A 17,548-nucleotide genomic window follows, 5' to 3' on the forward strand; every position below is an offset into this window, starting at 1 on the left:
ACAAGAAACTGTGGAAAATTCTGAAAGAGATGGGAATACCAGACCACCTGACCTGCCTCTTGAGAAATCTGTATGCAGGTCAGGAAGCAACAGTTAGAACTGGACATGGAACAACAGACTGGTTCCAAATAGGAAAAGGAGTACATCAAGGCTGTATATTGTTACCCTGGTTATTTAACTTCTACGCAGAGTACATCATGAGAAACGCTGGACTGGAAGAAACACAAGCTGGAATCAAGATTGCCGGGAGAAATATCAATAACCTCAGATATGCAGATGACACCACCCTTATGGCAGAAAGTGAAGAGGAGCTAAAAAGCCTCTTGATGAAAGTGAAAGTGGAGAGTGAAAAAGTTGGCCTAAAGCCCAACATTCAGAAAACTAAGATCATGGCATCCGGTCCCATCACTTCATGGGAAATAGATGGGGAAACAGTGGCTGACTTTATTTTTGTGGGCTCCAAAATCACTGCAGATGGTGACTGCAGCCATGAAATTAAAAGACGCTTACTCCTTGGAAGAAAAGTTATGACCAACCTAGATAGTATATTCAAAAGCAGAGACATTACTTTGCCGACTAAGGTCCGTCTAGTCAAGGTTATGGTTTTTCCTGTGGTCATGTATGGATGTGAGAGTTGGACTGTGAAGAAGGCTGAGCGCCGAAGAACTGATGCGTTTGAACTGTGGTGTTGGAGAAGACTCTTGAGAGTGCCTTGGACTGCAAGGAGATCCAACCAGTCCATTCTGAAGGAAATCAGCCCTGGGATTTCTTTGGAAGGAATGATGCTAAAGCTGAAACTCCAGTACTTTGGCCACCTCATGCGAAGAGTTGACTCATTTGAAAAGACTCTGATGCTGGGAGGGATTGGGGGCAGGAGGAGAAGGGGACGACAGAGGATGAGATGGCTGGATGGCATCACGGACTCGATGGATGTGAGTCTGAGTGAACTCCGGGAGTTGGTGATGGACAGGGAGGCCTGGCATGCTGCGATTCATGGGGTCACAAACAGTCGGACACGACTGAGCGACTGAACTGAACTGAACGGAACTGAGGAGTGTCTGGGCCTTGGCGTGGAGCGTCAAGGGCTGCCAACACACAGAAAGAGAGGCTCCTGATGGCAGGGCACACAGCATTATGAAGAGGTTGTGTCAAAACACAACAACCCGAACCTGAGTCTGATGAAGCCTTACAGCCAACATCCAATTTACAAGAAATACAGGAGACAAGGGTGTTAAATGACACCACAGAATCCAGACTGTGGGAATCTCTGAGGGCAACTGTCCCAGTTTCTGGAACAAATAAAATATTCGACTTAAAAGACAAATCAATGAATCACACCTTGTGAACATCTGCGGATCCTGATTCAAACAATTTTAAATGCAAAAACTAAAGCAAAATCATCTGTGATACTGATGAATCAATTGATACTGTGGATACTGAGCGAGTATGAGATATCTCACCAAAAGGTCATTACTTAATGCTTAAAGCACAAAAGGAGACAGACTGGTCTGCCTGCCTCTGGGCTCTCCCCACAGCCCCACGTGCTCAAAGAGCAAGTAGGAAGGGACTTCCCCGGCAGTCCAGCTCTTAGGGCTCCATGCTTCCAGTGCAGGGGCATAGGTTTGATCCCTGGTCGGGGAACTAAGATCCCACAAGCTGTGCGTGGCGGAGGTGGGCGGGGGCAGACACCAAGTCCCCTGCAGCAAGGGACCTGTGAGGCTCTTTTCCAACCTGACCTCCCGCTCACTTGCCTTTTGCTTCAGCCCCACTGGCTGCCACTTTCTCCCACCCCCAAGCCTTTGCTTCTGCTGTTCCCTCTCCCTGGAGGGCCCTCAGCTCTGCCAGTTAAAACCCTACCTCTCCTTTGGGGTCAGTGCAAATTCTGTCTTCCCTATGAAGCATTTTTCCGGCCTCCCAACCCCTTCCCTTGGGGGCTTCCCTCCTAGCTCAGTTGGTAAAGAATCCACCTGCAATGGAGGAGACCCCAGTTCAATTCCTGGGGTCGGGAAGATCCCCTGGAGAAGGGATAGGCTACACACTCCAGTATTCTTGGGCTTCCCTGGTGGCTCAGCTGGTAAAGAATCCACCTGCAATGCGGGAGACCTGGGTTCAAGCCCTGGGTTGGGAAGACCCCTGGAGAAGGGAAAGGCTACCCACTCCAGTATTCTGGCCTGGAGAATTCCATGGACTGTACAGTCCACGGGGTCGCAAAGAGTCGGACACGACTGAGCGACTGTTCCTTTCACAGCCCCTTGCGTCCTCTGAGCATCTGGGACGTCCTTTCTGTTCCACTTCCATGTCACTGACCTCTCGCTTCCTCAGTCCAGAGACCGCAAGGTCCTTCGTTCTTATTCTAAGCCTTTTTGGCCGCACACAGCTTACGGGATCTTGGTTCCCTGACCAGGGACTGAACCTGGACCCTCAGCAGTGAAAACAGAGAGTCCTAGCCAGGGAATCCCCTGCAGGTCGCCAGGCCCTTGGGAGGAGACAGCGAACAGTCTAGGTCAAGCTGAGTCACTTCAGTCATGTCCGACTCTGGCAGCCCACCAGGCTCACCGAACAGTCCAGTGGGTTAAAAACAGGGGCGATAAATCCTGACTCAGCCTCCTCCCTACCGCTCTGTGATCTAACTCTCTGAGCCTCAACGTCCCCCCTGAAAAGTGAGGACTATTACAGTCCCTACCTCACAGGAACACTGGGGACATGAAATGAAATAAAAGGTTCAAGGAGCCTAACTAGTAGCAAACATCTAGCAAATGTTTACTGGTTACTAGTAATGACTGCGCTATGCCTAGTCGCTCAGCCGTGTCTGACTCTTGCGGCCCCACGGACTGCAGCCCGCCAGGCTCCTCTGTCCTTGGGGATTCTCCAGGCAAGAGTACTGGAGTGGGTTGCCATGGCTGCCTCCAGGGTACTAGTAGTAACTAGGAAACAGTAAATTTAGAAAACAATAAAACAGTTTTTAGTTTAGTAGAATATGCTTACTAAACTTGAAAAAAAATGTTTTACTAAAAATTATTAAAACTACAAAAAAAGGTTTTTTACTAAAAGAATGTTTTTAGTTTAGTAAAATATGACTATTTAGTCACAGACAGTTTAGCAGATACATTAAGCAAACACGACATGACTGCCCTGACCTGGTAAGAGTCAATTATCACTAGGTGCCTCTGTGTCTCCCAAGGCCGGCACACAGCAGACACAGCAGGCGGGTCGGTTTGGACTGAAGCCCAGCTGGGCGGAGCTGAACTCGTGAAGAGCAGGGCCGCGCCTCCGCCAGCCTCACCTCTCAGTGGCCGTCTTCACCTCGCTGATCAGCCGTCGGGCCCCCACGACCTGCCTCCAGACGAGGAGCAGGCGACTGTGCTCGTGGCTGAAGTAGGCGTTGAAAGACTGGGGGACGGAGGGGCGGAGTGAGGTCCCAAGGGCCGACCCGGGGGCCGTGTGCCGTCCCCACCGCCGGCTTGCAAGGCTGGGTCCGAGCTGCCTCGCTCACCAGCCCCCGCCTCCCCCTGGCCCAGGGAGCTGGGTGTCAAAGCCTACACGGGGAAGGGCAGAAGATGCCGGAGACCTCGGTCTGCATCCCAGCTGCCTGCAGCACGACCGGGCAGCAGCTCAACCTCTCTTCAGGAGGACTAGAACACCATCCACGTAGGTTAAGAGGATCAGAGGAGAAAACGCCCACCTCTCACACAATAGGCACTAATCAAGGCTATTGTTATGACAACTGTTTTCCTCCCTAACGGGGCTTCCCTGGAGGCTCAGATCGGAAAGAATCTGCCTATAGTGCAGGAGACCCGGGTTCCATCCTAGGGTTGGGAAGATGCCCTGGAGAAGGGCATGATGACCCACGCCGGTGTTCTTGCTGCAGAATCAAAGGGCTCAGCTGGCACGGGGCCCCTTCCCCGCCAGCCCAGCGGGGCCCCGCAGCCCCGGCCCCTCGCCCACCTCGCCCTCGCGCCTCCAGGCAGCCTCCCGCTGCTCCAGCTCCTGCCGGCTGCGCGCCCAGTCGCTGGTCACCTTGCGGATATCGTCCCGCAGGGCCTGGTTGGCCGAGCTCGCCTGGTCCAGCTGTTCCCGGAGCAGCGCGTTCACCTGGGCCAGGCTTGCGCTCCTGGGTGAGACAGAGGAGAGCAGGTGGGTGCCTGGGCGGAGGGCGGCCGGCCCCCTCGCGCCCCCCGCGGGCCCACCTCTGCTGCTCCTCCTCCAGGCGGACGAGGGCGCTCTCCAGGTCCTGGCTGTGCCCTGCGTCCTGAGGGGTCGGGAAGCGGGGGCGTCAGACTGGGCAGGGCAGGAAGGCTCAGCCCTGCCCCCCAGCCCCCCGGCGCCCACCCGCAGCCGCAGCTGCTCCAGCTCTGTGCATCTCTCCAGCAGCTGCTGCTCCGTCTCCGAGCTCTTCTTCTTGCACTGGAGAATCTGGGGGTGGGCAGAGAGTGGGTCAGCCGCGGGGGTTGGGGTTGGGGGAGGAAAGGTGCGCGGAGGGCGGGGCGCCAGCCCGACCTTGGCCTGCAGCCGCTGCACGAGCTGCGCCTGCCGCTGCTGGCCCTCCTGGTAGGCCTGCAGCTTGCGCCGGTAGGAGGCCTGCTCCTCCTGCAGCTGCCGCCGAAGCTCCACGCTCTGCAGGGCCAGCCCCCTGGACTCCTGGGCTTCCGGCTCCCCAGACTCCCGACGCACAGCCTGCTGCAGCTGCGGGGAAGGGCCCCGGGTGAGAGTCCTGCGCCTCCCCAGAAGGCAGGCTCAGGCCTCTGTAGGGGGCGCCAGGCTGGACCCCGACCCACGATGCCTTGCAGGCAAGCCCAGGACGGAGAGCACGTGTGCACGGCCAAGCATAAACACATACGAGACAAGCAGGGACACACAGACAGGGTGTGCAGGGACACACAGACAGGGTGTGCAGGGACACACAGGGTGTGCAGGGATGCGTGCAGGTGGGCCCACACACGTGTGCACACAAAACACAAAGATGCCCCTGGGGCAAACCTTGAGGCCCGGGCAGCACCCTGTGTGGCCAACTATGAGATCCGTGCCGTGCCACCCGAACCCAGGAAACCTGGAGTTTGCTCCCACTGTGCCTTAGGGCCGTGAGCATGCGGTCTTAGAAGAGCGTGCTCATGAGTTAACAGCACGAGCACATGTAACACGCTCAGAGGCGTCAACACACGCACACAGGTGTGAGCTCAGAGACGCGCACACGCACAGCACACACAGGCCGTCTCAGACACCCCAGACGGGCTCAGAGACGCGCGCACACACACAGCGCACAGGTCGTCTCAGACACCCCAGACGGGCACTGGCGGACTCACCTGGCTCCCACTCCCCACACACAGTGCTCAAGCTTCTGAGAGGCGAGCACAAGTGTTCTGACACATGGCGTGGCTGTTCACAAGCCCAGCCCAGCCTGGCCCCCAGCTCTCCGCTCTCCCTCACTGGGGGGACCTCCACCCCACCCCGTCCCCCACGCCCAGGCAGCCTGTAGCCCCTTCATCACCCTACCACAGCCTGCTCCAGCTGCGGGGAAGGGCCCCAGGTGAGAGTCCTGCGCCTCCCCAGAAGGCAGGCTCAGGCCTCTGTAGGGGGCGCCAGGCTGGATCCCGACCCACGATGCCTTGCAGGCCCAGGTGGTCCCAGGCTCTGACGGCCTCCACTAGCCCAAACCCCCTCACTCCTCCAGGCACCTGCTGGTCCCAGGGGGCCCCTAGCCTCCCCCAGAAGTGTAGAAAGGATGGAGGAGGCAGCTGAGGATGTCAGGGCTCAGAGGAGGATGGTGCCCAGAGTGGACCGACAGCAGGGCTGAGCCCAGAGCCTGGCCTGTGAGAGGCGGGGCAGGGCATCCGTTCACACACACGCCCACGTCCGGTCCCGGGGAGGCCAACGGCAAGGACGACAACCGTCACCCATGCGGACCAGGGGCCCAGGCGCCCAGGCCAGGCTGGCCCTCTGGGCCGGGGTTAAGCGGTGCGCCAGGAGAGGCTCAGGGAGCCACCAAGCTGAGAACCACCTCATCTCCATCCCCACCCCGGGGACAGCACTGGGGCAGGGCGACTGTGCCCACAGAGGCTGTGTGCCAGCTGCAGCTCATGTTGGTGGAACCTGGTCTGAGGGTGCGGGAGCAGGCGATACGCAGGGGGTCCCTCTCCCTGGAGGGCGGGCAGCAAGCCCGTGGCCAGTATCTGCGTGGAGTCCACCCAAGTTAGGTGAAGGGCAGAGAGTCGGTGCTGGCTGCGGCACCGGGATGCTGCGTGTGTGTCAACCATCCAGCAGGCGCTTCCTGGATGTCGGGGGGTGTGTTTTGTCGTTTGTCTCCATGTGTGACCCTGTGTGTCTGTGTCTGGGCCTTCATGAGGACCTGGGTGAGCTGGCATCTGTGGTCTAAGGCATGCATTGTGGTGAAGCAGATGGGTACGTCTGCGTGTGTTCCTACGTGTCAATGCATTTGTACGCCTGTGTGCACAGCTGTACGAGGGGGGTCTGCGTGCATCTGTGCACACCTGTGTCTGGCTGTAGGTATCCAGCCAGCATTGGGCTGTCTGCAGTGTGGACATACAGGCCATGGTGTGTGGCTATGCGTGCGGGTGGGGCGGTGTGGCGTCTGGTGCAGCTTCTGTGGATCTGAGTGCATCCTCTTGGTGGGCCGTTGGTGTGTGTATATAGAAGGGCACCCATCTATCAATGCAGGAGACATAAGAGACCTGGGTTCGATCCCTGGGTTGGAAAGATCCCCTGGAGGAGGGCATGGTAACCCCCTCCATATTCTTGCCTGGAGAATCCATGGACAGAGGAGCCTGGTGGCCTAGGGTCCACAGGGTCACCAAGTGTCAGACACGACTGAAGTGACTTGCACTCGTGCACATACAAAGGGTCTGGCGGTGGCCGTGGTGTGTGTCTCACACAGCTGCGTGAACCGGTGCTGTCCGTCTCTCGGGTTTAGACGGGTCCCTGCCGCTGTGGGAACCAGGTGCTGTCCGTTTTTCAGGCTTAGAGGGGTCCCTGTCGCTGTGGGAACCAGGCACTGTCCTTCTCTCGGGTTTACGGGGGTCCCTGCCGCTGTAGGAACCCGGCGCTATCCGTCTCTCGGGTTTACAAGGGTCCCTGCCGCTGTGGGAACCAGGCGCTGTCCGTCTCTCGGGTTTACCAGGGTCCCTGCCGCTGTGGGAACCAGGCGCTGTCCATCTCTCGGGTTTACCAGGGTCCCTGCAGTTGCCAGTGCTCCGCTGCTTCCCAGGGCTCACAGCCAGACCCCTGCCCCTCTGGCCACACCCCAGCCCTTTCCACAAACTCTTTCAAATTCACTCATAAGTCAAAAAGGAAGCAGGCTGCTCCCAAGCCAAGGATGAAAGAAGTTTACTGTCTCCCCTAGCAACCCCCGCCCCACTGCACAGGGCTCACCCGGTCCAGGTTACCATGGACACTGCGGGAGCGGGGCTGGCCCAACAACTGCTCCTCAGGGATGGGAGAGCGGAGGCCTCACAGGGACCCGAGGTCCCCCCTCTGACCCAGGGGGGTCACCGCCTCAGCCTCCCCACACGCAGCCCCTGGACACAGATCATGACCTCAGCTCCACCCCGCTCCTTGAGGTGCTAGGAGTTTAAGGGTCCGAACAACCTCAAGCCAGGCCACATGCACCACTGTGGCTGCAGGCCCCACTGCCCGCGGCCCAGGGCCACACGCGCAGCCGAGAGGGACGATGCCCCAGGGCTGCGGCGCCCAGGCCAGGGGCTCGGCTCAGCTCTACCAGCGGCCTTGGCCCCGCGATGCCCTCCCTGGGCCTGTCTCCCCACCTCTCATGAGGCGATCTCCAGGCTCTGATGTTACCTGGGGACCCACCCCCAGGACAGGCCTCAAGGTCACCCTCATCTAACCAGAGGGCCCCACGCACACCATCACACACAGGGGACAGCCTCACGCCAGGCTCCCTCTGCACGCTGTCCCAGCCTCCCCAGCCACAAGAGGGAACTTCCTAGACTAATGCAGCCCCCCAGCAGCGTCCTCACAGGAAAGGGAGCGGCCCCCTCCACCTCTTCTTCCCTTCCCTTCCCAGCCAGGGGGGCTATGCTGGCCCCACTGTTGGTTAGAAGCTGGCATTTAAGAGGCAGCCCCCCGCCGCCCGGGCCTGACACTGTGCCAGGGGCCCCAAGATGACTGGCCTCAGTGGGAGGGGCTGGCTCAGGCACCACGAACAATGCGCATTAGCCCAGCCTGCCCCCCATACTCCCTGCAAACCCTGGGAAAGCGAGCCCTGCGCTGTGCCCAGTGCTGGGGTCCGCTTTAGCCCCCCCGCCCTGCTTCTCTGCAAGTCCCAACAAGGTGAGGGCTTACCCCAGCAGGCGGATGCCAGGACACAGGCACAGCCCACACCAACAGGGAGACACAGATCGCTCCTCCCACCGCCGCGTAACAAGCCCTCGTGCAGACGGGCCCAGCTCAGTGAGTCCTGGGCAACCCTGGCTCTGCCAGTCCTGCTCAGGGGACCCTGGGCCAGCGTCAATCTGCAGGCTTCAGCTTGCCGCTTGCAGTATTAGGGGGTCGTATCTGAGGTCCTTCCCATTTTCCCAGGACCAGCTGCCCCCCGGGACTCCCAGCCCAGTGGCCTCTTCCCATCCCCAGGGAACAAAGCCACAACGCAGGGCCCCGGGCTGCGCGGCTGCGAGCACAGCGCTCTCCCGCTCTGAGCCTCAGCGAGCTCCTCCATCACACGAGCGTCGCAACGGTCCCGACCTCTGCATCGCAAACGTCAAGCTCCCAGCACACACGTGGCACACAGCAGGGGCTCAAGGGCCCACAGACACTATTGCGTGCTACTCCATTACCCGCCCCCACAGGCACACACACTTCCTCCCGCATGCAGCTCTCTCACCAACTTGCAGCCACCACCACCTCCCCAGGGCTGCCTGCCTGGAGCCTGGCGACCTGAAGGAGACGAGGCACTGACGACGCCCTGCGCCCAGCACACAGACCTCCTGCCCCGCCCCGCGGCACAGGCCCCCGGACACACACCCTGTCTGGACTTGGGCGCAGGCCTGGCTACCCTGTCCTTCCTTGGCGGGGCCTCATCTGGGAGAGCGGGCCAGGTCTGTGCACACCCCAGCCCAGGTACACAGGGGTACAAGAGATGCCCAGAGACTGCGGCGGGGGACTCTTGGGGGTCTTGTTCTCCATGCCCCACCCCCAGGACAGCCGGGAATGAAACACCCAGGCTCCTGGCACTTCATCCCCTCGTCCCATCGGTTCCGCAGCTCCGTGTCGTCACTGTCCCCACTGTAGACAGCAGGCGTGTCGAGTGGAGAGACGTGTTCAAGGCCACTCAAGTGGGCAGAGTCACAACCTGAACACAGGCCGCTTGGCTCTGGGGCCCACCTCTCCTCCCGGGTGCGCTGCCCAGGGTGCCTCCCACCCCCAAGGCTGGGGAGCCCCGTACCCTGCGCCTGGCAGCACCCACCCTCTCGCTGGCCGCGCTGTACTTGATGGCTAGCTCGTCACGCTCCGCCCGGCTCTGGGCCAGCAGGTCCTCCACGCGGGACAGCTCCTGCTGCAGCAGCTGGTTCTCCTCCTGCAGCGACAGCATGGAAGCCATCTCGGGGGCCGGGCCTGCAGGACAGCGGGCACTCGACTGGCCTCCACCTGTGTCCAGAGGGACCGCCTCCCCAGACAGGTGCCCCACCCATCCCTGGAGGCAGGAAGACGGACCATGTCCCTGAAGGGAGCTGCAGCTGAGGGGCCCTTTCCCAGACTGTCAAAGCACACAGGAGGTTGTGGGGGCCGCCCTCCAGGGGCCTGGGGGCCCATGAGCCTTCCTGCCCAGGTGGAGAACGGGCACTGCCAACCCCAGGCTGTCTACAGAGCCCTGAGCTAAGCTGAGTTGCCTTCTCCCTGTTGTCTTGGATTCACCGAGGCCACCCCTTCCCTGGGAGAGAACACTGTGTTTGGGGTTTAGTCTTCGAAGCAGGCTTCCTGCAAGCAAGGAGGTGATGCCCCGCCTTCACACAGCAGCACGTGGAGCCAAGTCTAGGCAAATGACACCTCCAAGCCTCCATGTTCTCATCTGTAAAATGGGACCCTCCATCATGGGTCTGTGCCTGCCTCACAGTGAGGATTCAAGAAATGGAAGCTGCCATCCTTACCGTCCTCACGACTGTCGAGAGGAGTGTCTGGGGCGGGGTGGGGGTAGGGAGCGGTACCTGCGCTCTCAGGCTGGGAGAGGCTGCGGGTGATGATCTCCCTGATGCGGGCAGACAGGCGGGCGGGCCTCGAGTCCTGGGCCAGGCCCGACCCCAGGAGGCTCCTCTCCAGAGTCTGCGGGGAAAGCGGGAGGGTCTGCGGGGGGCCTGAGACCCAGGGCTCCCTGGCGCGGGTGGCAAAGAAACACGGCTGCCACCCGAGACGTGGGTGCCCAGGAGGCGCTCAGGAAACCCCACCTGGAAGGACGCTTGGGAGTCAGACTCGCACGAAGCCCAATAGGACGCTACGCTCCGTGCGCCCCTGCCCTGGGAAGGAGGCCCCCGGGGGCACGAGAAGCGAGCCAAAGGCACGGCCCACTCACAGACCCCGCCCCGGGCAGGCGGGGTGCCGGGGGCTCCCGCCCAGGGCGGGTGAGGACCTCAAAGTGCTAGCAGCGGTCACCCCAACCCTAAAACCTGGAGGTGGGGACTCCCCTTCACTCGAGGGGCACTGGACAGAGCCCCGGAACTGAGGCCCAGACCCCTCCGCCCCCACCCTGGCCGAGAGCTGCAAGCCGGGGTCCCCGGCTCACCCACGCCTGCACCCCGAGACGCGCCGCCCCTCACCCTCTCCTTCGAGGCTCTGCGCCCCTGCCCTGCACGGGGCACAGACCCGGGCCCACCTGGATAACCACCTCCAACGACTGCTCCAGCCCCAAGCTCATGGGGGGCGGCCGTGGGCACCCTCTGCAGGCCTCTGCCAGGGCCCGGGAGACCCACCCAGACTCCCCAACAGCCAGACGGCCGGCTGAGCGCCGGGCAGATTAGGCTTAAATCCGGCGGGCCCCACGTGATCACGGGGTGGGCGGGGCCGGGGAGGGGAAAGGAGGGTGGGGGAGGGGAGCCTGGTGGAGGAGGACAGAGGAGGGGGAGGCGGCGTGAAGGGGCGCGAGGAGGAGGGAGGGGAAGGGGAGGAGCGGGAAACGAAGGGAAGGATGGGGAGGGGGAGGGCGTGGAGGTGAAGACCCTCCCCAACACACACACACACACACACACACACACACATACACACACACACACGCTGCGGGAAAGGCCAGTCTTCAGGATCATCTTTGCTGACCCAGAAAAGGGGTCACACGCTTTGCTGAAAATGTGTTTACAAGGCGCTCGGACGACTTCACATCTGGAGCGGGCTGCGGAACTGCCCAGTGCAGGCACGGAACCGAATCCCCCTTCCCCAACTCCCGCCGCGCCTCCCTCCCAGGCCGCGTCCCAGGGGAAGCAGTTCTGCCTCTCTGAGCCCGTGTCCCTGCACAAGGTGCGAACAATGGCACCCGGCTCAGGGCGTCATCTGGGGGCAAAGGGCGTGTGACTGAGCGCCGGGCTTGGAGGGAACGTGTGAGCCATACTGGTTTCGTTCCTCTGAACATCCAGCCCGCCCGGTCGCTGTACCCGGGCCCTGGGGCTCCGAGCTCCACCCCCAGCCTCCACTGCTCCCGCCCTGGGGCAGGGAGGCTGTGCGGCGCAGGGGGCAGGCCGTCAGCTCCGGAGTCGGGGCCACAGCGGAGTCCCGCTCTGCCACCTGTCGGCAGTGTGACCCACGAGCTACCGCGGCTCAGTATTCCCGTGAAACGGACAGAGTCACCGTGAGGATTAAAGGGGTTGAACCGAGTCGCGAGCAGTCAGAGCAAGGCGGCTGCTGTTCCCGCGGTCCCTGGCATCGCCCGTCTGGGCTCCTGCTACCTCTTGACCCCCGGCCTCCGGGTGCTCTCTGCTCTAACAGTGTCACATTCGTGCGACCACTTTGAATCCTCACCTCAGGCACAGAGAGCTGGGGGCTCGCACCTATTCCAAACTGCAGCTGCTGCAGGGAAGGGGAAGCAGCCCTAAACTCTTTCCATTTAAGCTAGGCAGCCTCCCAGATGGCCTGAGGGCAAGGCAGGGGCATTTGCACTCCAAGGCGCTACCAACCTTGTCTAGGCCAGGCCCAGGAATGCAGCAGGTGCGTATAAACGCACAGCAGTCCAAGCTGAGCCTGAAACCCTCGCCCCCAACCAGGGAATCTGCTCTGGAAATGGAAAATCAGGAATGGAAAACCAGGAGCCAGCACCCAGGCCAGAAAAATAAGTGCCTCGATGTTGCCAGGACAACCAAGGCCGGATTCAGGCAAAGCTAAACTCAGGCAGGGAGCTCTCACCACAGAACCTGGGGCTCCACCCTCCCGCCTCCAGACACCGCCTCCAGGAACCACCCCCCACACACAGGCTGCACACCCACAGCCAGAGCAGAGGGGGCCACAAACACCCCCGGCCAAGCTCTGCAGCCCTGCTTGCCCAGATGGGCAGAGAGTGGGCCCAGATGCCCTTGGCGAACTGAACTAAATTATTCCCCACCCGGGGCCTAGGAGAACCCTCGGCTCTGCCCACAGGGTTCTCCCCGGCAGCCCTTCTGGCTTCTATCACAGAGCCCAAGAACCCATATCTAATCCCTGTGTGTAAGTGCACTTTCTAACGTTCATAGCTTCCATCCAGCTCTCAAAATAACAACTGAATTCCTCATGGAAAGCTCTGGATCGTATAGCTTTAGCATCTGACTGCCAGGATTTGGCCGTGCCTCCCATAGCTGTGTGACCCCGGGCCAATGACTTTGTCTCGGTTTCTTTATCTGTAAAATGGGGTAATAACAGTGCCTGCTTTTGCCATGAGGTTTAAATAAGATGATCCATGCTTAGCTGTGTACCGGGATATGGTGGGACAGGAACTGCTATATGTTCACCAAAAAACATTTCCAGTTCTTCTATGGGAAATGGCTAGAAGTTATTTCCCAGACTCCTTTGCAGTCAGATATGGCCATGTGATCTAGTTCTCACTAGCAGAATTATTGATGCTTTTGAGCTGTGGTGTTGGAGAAGACTCTTGAGAGTCCCTTGGACTGCAAGGAGATCCAACCAGTCCATTCTGAAGGAGATCATTCCTGGGTATTCATTGGAAAGACTGATGCTGAAGCTGAAACTCCAATCCTTTGGCCACCTGATGCGAAGAAATGACTCACTGGAAAAGACCCTGATGGTGAGAAAGACTGAAGACAGGAGGAGAAGGGGACAACAGAGGATGAGATGTTTGGATGGCATCACCGACTCGGACATGAGTCTGAGCAAGCTCCGGGAGACAGTGAAGGCAGGGGAGCTTGGCGTGCTGCAGCCCCTGGGGTCGCGAAGAGTCGGGCGCGACTGAGCGCCTGCACAGCAACAGCAGAATTAAGACAGAACTAAAGCATGCCACTCAGACCTGCCCCATGGAAACCTCCCACGAGGACGCCTCGCCTCCCCTGTCCCCCAGCTGGAAGGAAATAACGCGGGGCTCCTAGAGAATGCTAGAGCCACAAGCTGGAAGGGCTCTGGGTCGGTGGGTCACCATGTAGAAAGCCACCTAACAGGACTTCTCATGAATGAGAAATGAACTTCTTTTGTGCTAAGTCACTGAGATTTCAGGATTTCACTATCACATCAGCTGTGCTGTGCTTAGTTGCTTAGTCGTGTCCGACTCTGCGAACCCATGGACTGTGGCCCGCCAGGCTCCTCTGTCCATGGGATTCTCCAGGCAAGAACACTGGAGCGGGTTGCCATGCCCTCCTCCAGGGATTCCTTCCCAGGGATCGAACCGGGGTCTCCCACGTTGCAGGTGGATTCTTTACTGTCTGATCCACCAGGGAAGCCCAGGAATACTGGAGTGGGTAGCCTATTTCTTCTCCACAGGATCTTCCCGACCCAGGAATTGAACCAGGGTCTCCTGCATTGTAGGTGGATTCTCTACCAGCTGAGCTACCAGGGAAGCCCATCGCATCAGCCAGAATTACCTTAATGACTCCCCACTGTTACGTAGTTAATACCACTGGTCTTTGTTTTGGTTGTTTGTTCTGTGGTTGCGAGCATGACGGATCTCAGTTCACCCACCAGGGATGGAACGCCTGCCCCCTGCAGTGGAAATGCAGAGTCCCAACCACTGGACCATCAGGGAAGTCCTTTGGGTTGGCTATTGTTAGTGCTATCATCACCAGTACAGCGCCCAGTCTAGAACCCTGCCTGGTGCACTGTAGCCCCTCAGCCACTGTTGGGTGAATAAACACAGAAAAGAAACCCTTTGCACTCATTCCCTCCCCACTCTTGCTTAGCCCTCTGCCCACCCTGCAAAGCTGCCATTTGCCATGCCCAGCTGCAGGCACTAGCCAAAAAGTCCCCCAAAGGCTACTCATGAATCTCAAATGTACCAGCTGCTCTTACCCATTATCCTTTCTTTATTCTCCAGTTGCTGACTAGAAATTATAATAAAAATACTGAAGCTACCATGAGCCACATGCTGTGCCCCAAATTCTGCACCTCTGCCTTATCTGTTTAAACCTTTTTGACAGCCCCGGATGCTGCTACTGTTGTACCTATTTTACAGATGATAATAAGCCTGGGTGGAGTTAAATGATTTGCTCAGAAACACTATTTTAGGAACAATCCCAAGTGTTCTCCTTATTTATTGCAAGTAATAACACTTTCCTTTCCTCTCCCCCCACCCAAAAAAATTATTTGCTCAAAGTCATCCAGTCATGGATGAGTTACAAGCTGGAATCAAGATTGTTGACAGAAATATCAACAACCTCAGATATGCAGATGATACCATTCCAATGGCAGAAAGCGAAGAGGAACTAAAGAGCCTCTAGATGAGGGTGAAAGAGGAGAGTGAAAAAACAAGCTTAAAACTCACTATTAAAAAAACTAAGATCATGGCATCCAGTCCTATCACTTCATGGCAAATAGATGGGGAAAAGGTGGAAGCAGTGACAGATTTCCTCCTCTTGGCTCTAAAATCATTGCAGATGGTGACTGCGGCCGTGAAGTTAGAAGACGACTGCTTCTTGGAAGGAAAGCTATGACCAACCTAGACAGCATATTAAGAAGCAGAGATATTACTTTGCTGACCAAGGTCCGTCTAGTCAGGTCTTTCCAGCAGTCATGCACAGATGTGAGAGCTGAACCATAAAGAAGGCTGAGCACCGAAGAATTGATGCTTCCGAACCGTGGTGCTGGAGAAGATGCCTGAGAGTCCTTTGGATGGCAAGGAGATCAAACCCGTCCATCCTAAAGAAAATCAATGCTGAATATTCATTGGAAAGACGACTGCTGAAGCTCCAATACTTTGGCCACCTGATGAGAACAGTCAACTCACTGGAAAAAGACCCTGATGCTGGGAAAGACTGAGGGCAGAAGGAGGTGACAGAGGATGAGACGGTTGGATGACATCACCAATTCAATGGACATGAGTTTCAGCAAACTCCAGGAGAGGGTGAGGGACAGGGAGGCCTAGCGTGATGCGGCCCATGGGGCTGCAAAGAGCTGGACATGACTGAGCGCCTGAGCAACAGCAACAAATCCAGCCATGAAGAGCTGAAGCCACGGGAGAGGCCCACGTGTGCCTGGCTCCATAGTTTGAAGCCATCACGTGACGGCTACCGTCATGTAGCGCTTCCTGTGTGCCAGTCACCACGCTAGGTTTCCAATGTGTATTCAATAAGCCACTGCCACCTCTTGCCCCGCCTGCCGAGATGGCTCCTCATGGGCGTCCCTACTTCCTCTCTTGTCCCCCACCCGTTTGTTCCCACACATCCCTCTTCTGTGCAGCCCCCACTCTGGCTACCATCCTGCTCAGAATAAAATTCAAAGTCCCGCCACGCCCACAAGGCCCGCTCAATGCAGCCCGGGTCCACCTCTCCACCTCGTCTCTCCTCTCCCAAAGCGCACTCCTCCCCAGCATGCTGGCCTTCCTGATTCTCACACACACCAAGCACGCTGCACCTCAGGGCCTTTGTACCTGTCACCCTCTCTGCCTGGGATGCTCTTCCCCTTCCTTTCACGGCTGACTCCTGCTTCTCAACCAGACCTTGGCCAAAAATGTCACCTTCTGAGAGTGTGAACCCTGATCTTCCAGCCAAAAAAAATTTTTTTCCTACAGGTATGCTGTTGGTCTGGTCCAAGGGCAGGAACCAAGTTGGCCTTGCTTACTGGTGTCTCTGTAGAGCTTAAGGCCCCAAATACCATTGACAGTTGTCAAGTGAGTGAAGGAATGCCAGGAGACAATAGTAATATAGGAAACTAAATGAAAAAGGAAAAATAGGAAGGAAAAGAAAATTTCCCTGGGTTTGTCGGGGGTCACACAGGGCAAGTCTTGGCCTGTGTATTCTCCACAGAATGGGATCCCACCAGGACCCCGGGAACACATATCCAACACCCGCCACACCTCAGGAGCCCAAGGTTAAAAACCGGGCCATGTCCCCGACAGCAGACTCTCAGGTGGGAGGGGTATCTAGTCTCCAAGGGCTGACCCAGGGCTTGAGAGGAACATGGGGAGGAGTAACTAAGTCAAACAAATCTCCAAGATCCAAGGTTTCTGACTCCTGAGGTCTTTCCTGACTGAGGAGCCTGCCCTGCCTGGCCTTAGCCTCTGCTCTGATCAGGCCACAGGATTTGGTTGGTAAGCACCTGCTGTGAGCTTAGCTAAGGAAAACAGGGAATCTCAGATGAGAACAGATGGTACCCGAGTGTCGCTTCCCTCCAACCGTCTCCCAATCCCCAAGACAAGTGGAGGTCCCAGAGGGAGCTGGGATGACTGGTCCCCAAGGCAGGCACCGGCTCAGAGCGCTGTCCTCTTGTGTTTGCATAAAAATCACAAGGGAGCCGGCTCACAAGGGCAACCCCAGAGATGGGGGTCTCAGGCCCCACGGTGAGAGGCCCCAGGAGGGCCCAAATCCCTGCAGGGTGTGCCATCTTTGGGAACTCAGTGGACCGCGCTAGGCCTCAGTCTCCTGATGGGCAAAAGGGAGCTTCTTGCGACTTCGCAGGCTGCGCTGAAACAAAATCTCAAGCTTGGGGGGCAGGGCCGGCGCCTGGCCCACAGGAAGCGCAGGAAGGGACGCCTCATGGTGGCGGAGTTGGGACAAGTCTGTCCGGCCGCGCGCGAGGCGACGCCCCGACAGAGAGGCGTCCGTCTACAAGCCCGCGCGAGCCCCCGCCTCCCGCCCACCCTAGGCCGCGGGAATCGGGCGGGATTTGGAGCCGGACGGCGGGCAGGCCGTCTGCAGAGGCCGCGGGCGCTCTCCTCCAGCGGCGGGCCGGGCAGCGCGAGGGGCGGCGCGCGCCCTGAGGCCCCCGGGCCCCGGGCCCGCGGCTCCGGCCCGCCTCCGCGCGCGCCCGCCTCCCCGCCTCCGCGCGCGCCCGCGACCCGCCCCACCCGCGGCCGCCGCCCGCCGCGCGCGCCCGAGCCCCTGGCCCACGGCAGGGCGCGCCGCCGGCTTCCTACCTTCGCGCGCCAACGCCGCTGCCGCGCAGGCCGAGCGGGCCGGGCCGGAGGGCGGGG

At 59.0% G+C, this 17,548-nt stretch overlaps 1 protein-coding gene across 1 annotated transcript in view; it reads right to left on the reverse strand.

Annotated features, from left to right (window-relative positions):
- Positions 1 to 17,548, reverse strand: part of CROCC (ciliary rootlet coiled-coil, rootletin) — a gene marked incomplete at its 5' end in the record, with an annotated part of 53,901 nt that extends 36,353 nt beyond the window's left edge. The window contains 8 exons of the mRNA XM_069573792.1: positions 3,284 to 3,390; positions 3,946 to 4,111; positions 4,188 to 4,249; positions 4,330 to 4,413; positions 4,498 to 4,683; positions 9,434 to 9,582; positions 10,173 to 10,287; positions 17,492 to 17,548. Of these exons, the coding sequence (XP_069429893.1) occupies positions 3,284 to 3,390; positions 3,946 to 4,111; positions 4,188 to 4,249; positions 4,330 to 4,413; positions 4,498 to 4,683; positions 9,434 to 9,582; positions 10,173 to 10,287; positions 17,492 to 17,548 (926 nt within the window). The remainder of the gene's footprint in view (positions 1 to 3,283; positions 3,391 to 3,945; positions 4,112 to 4,187; positions 4,250 to 4,329; positions 4,414 to 4,497; positions 4,684 to 9,433; positions 9,583 to 10,172; positions 10,288 to 17,491) is intronic.

The sequence above is a fragment of the Ovis canadensis genome, chromosome 2 (assembly GCF_042477335.2).
Source record: "Ovis canadensis isolate MfBH-ARS-UI-01 breed Bighorn chromosome 2, ARS-UI_OviCan_v2, whole genome shotgun sequence".
Lineage (NCBI taxonomy): Eukaryota > Metazoa > Chordata > Mammalia > Artiodactyla > Bovidae > Ovis > Ovis canadensis.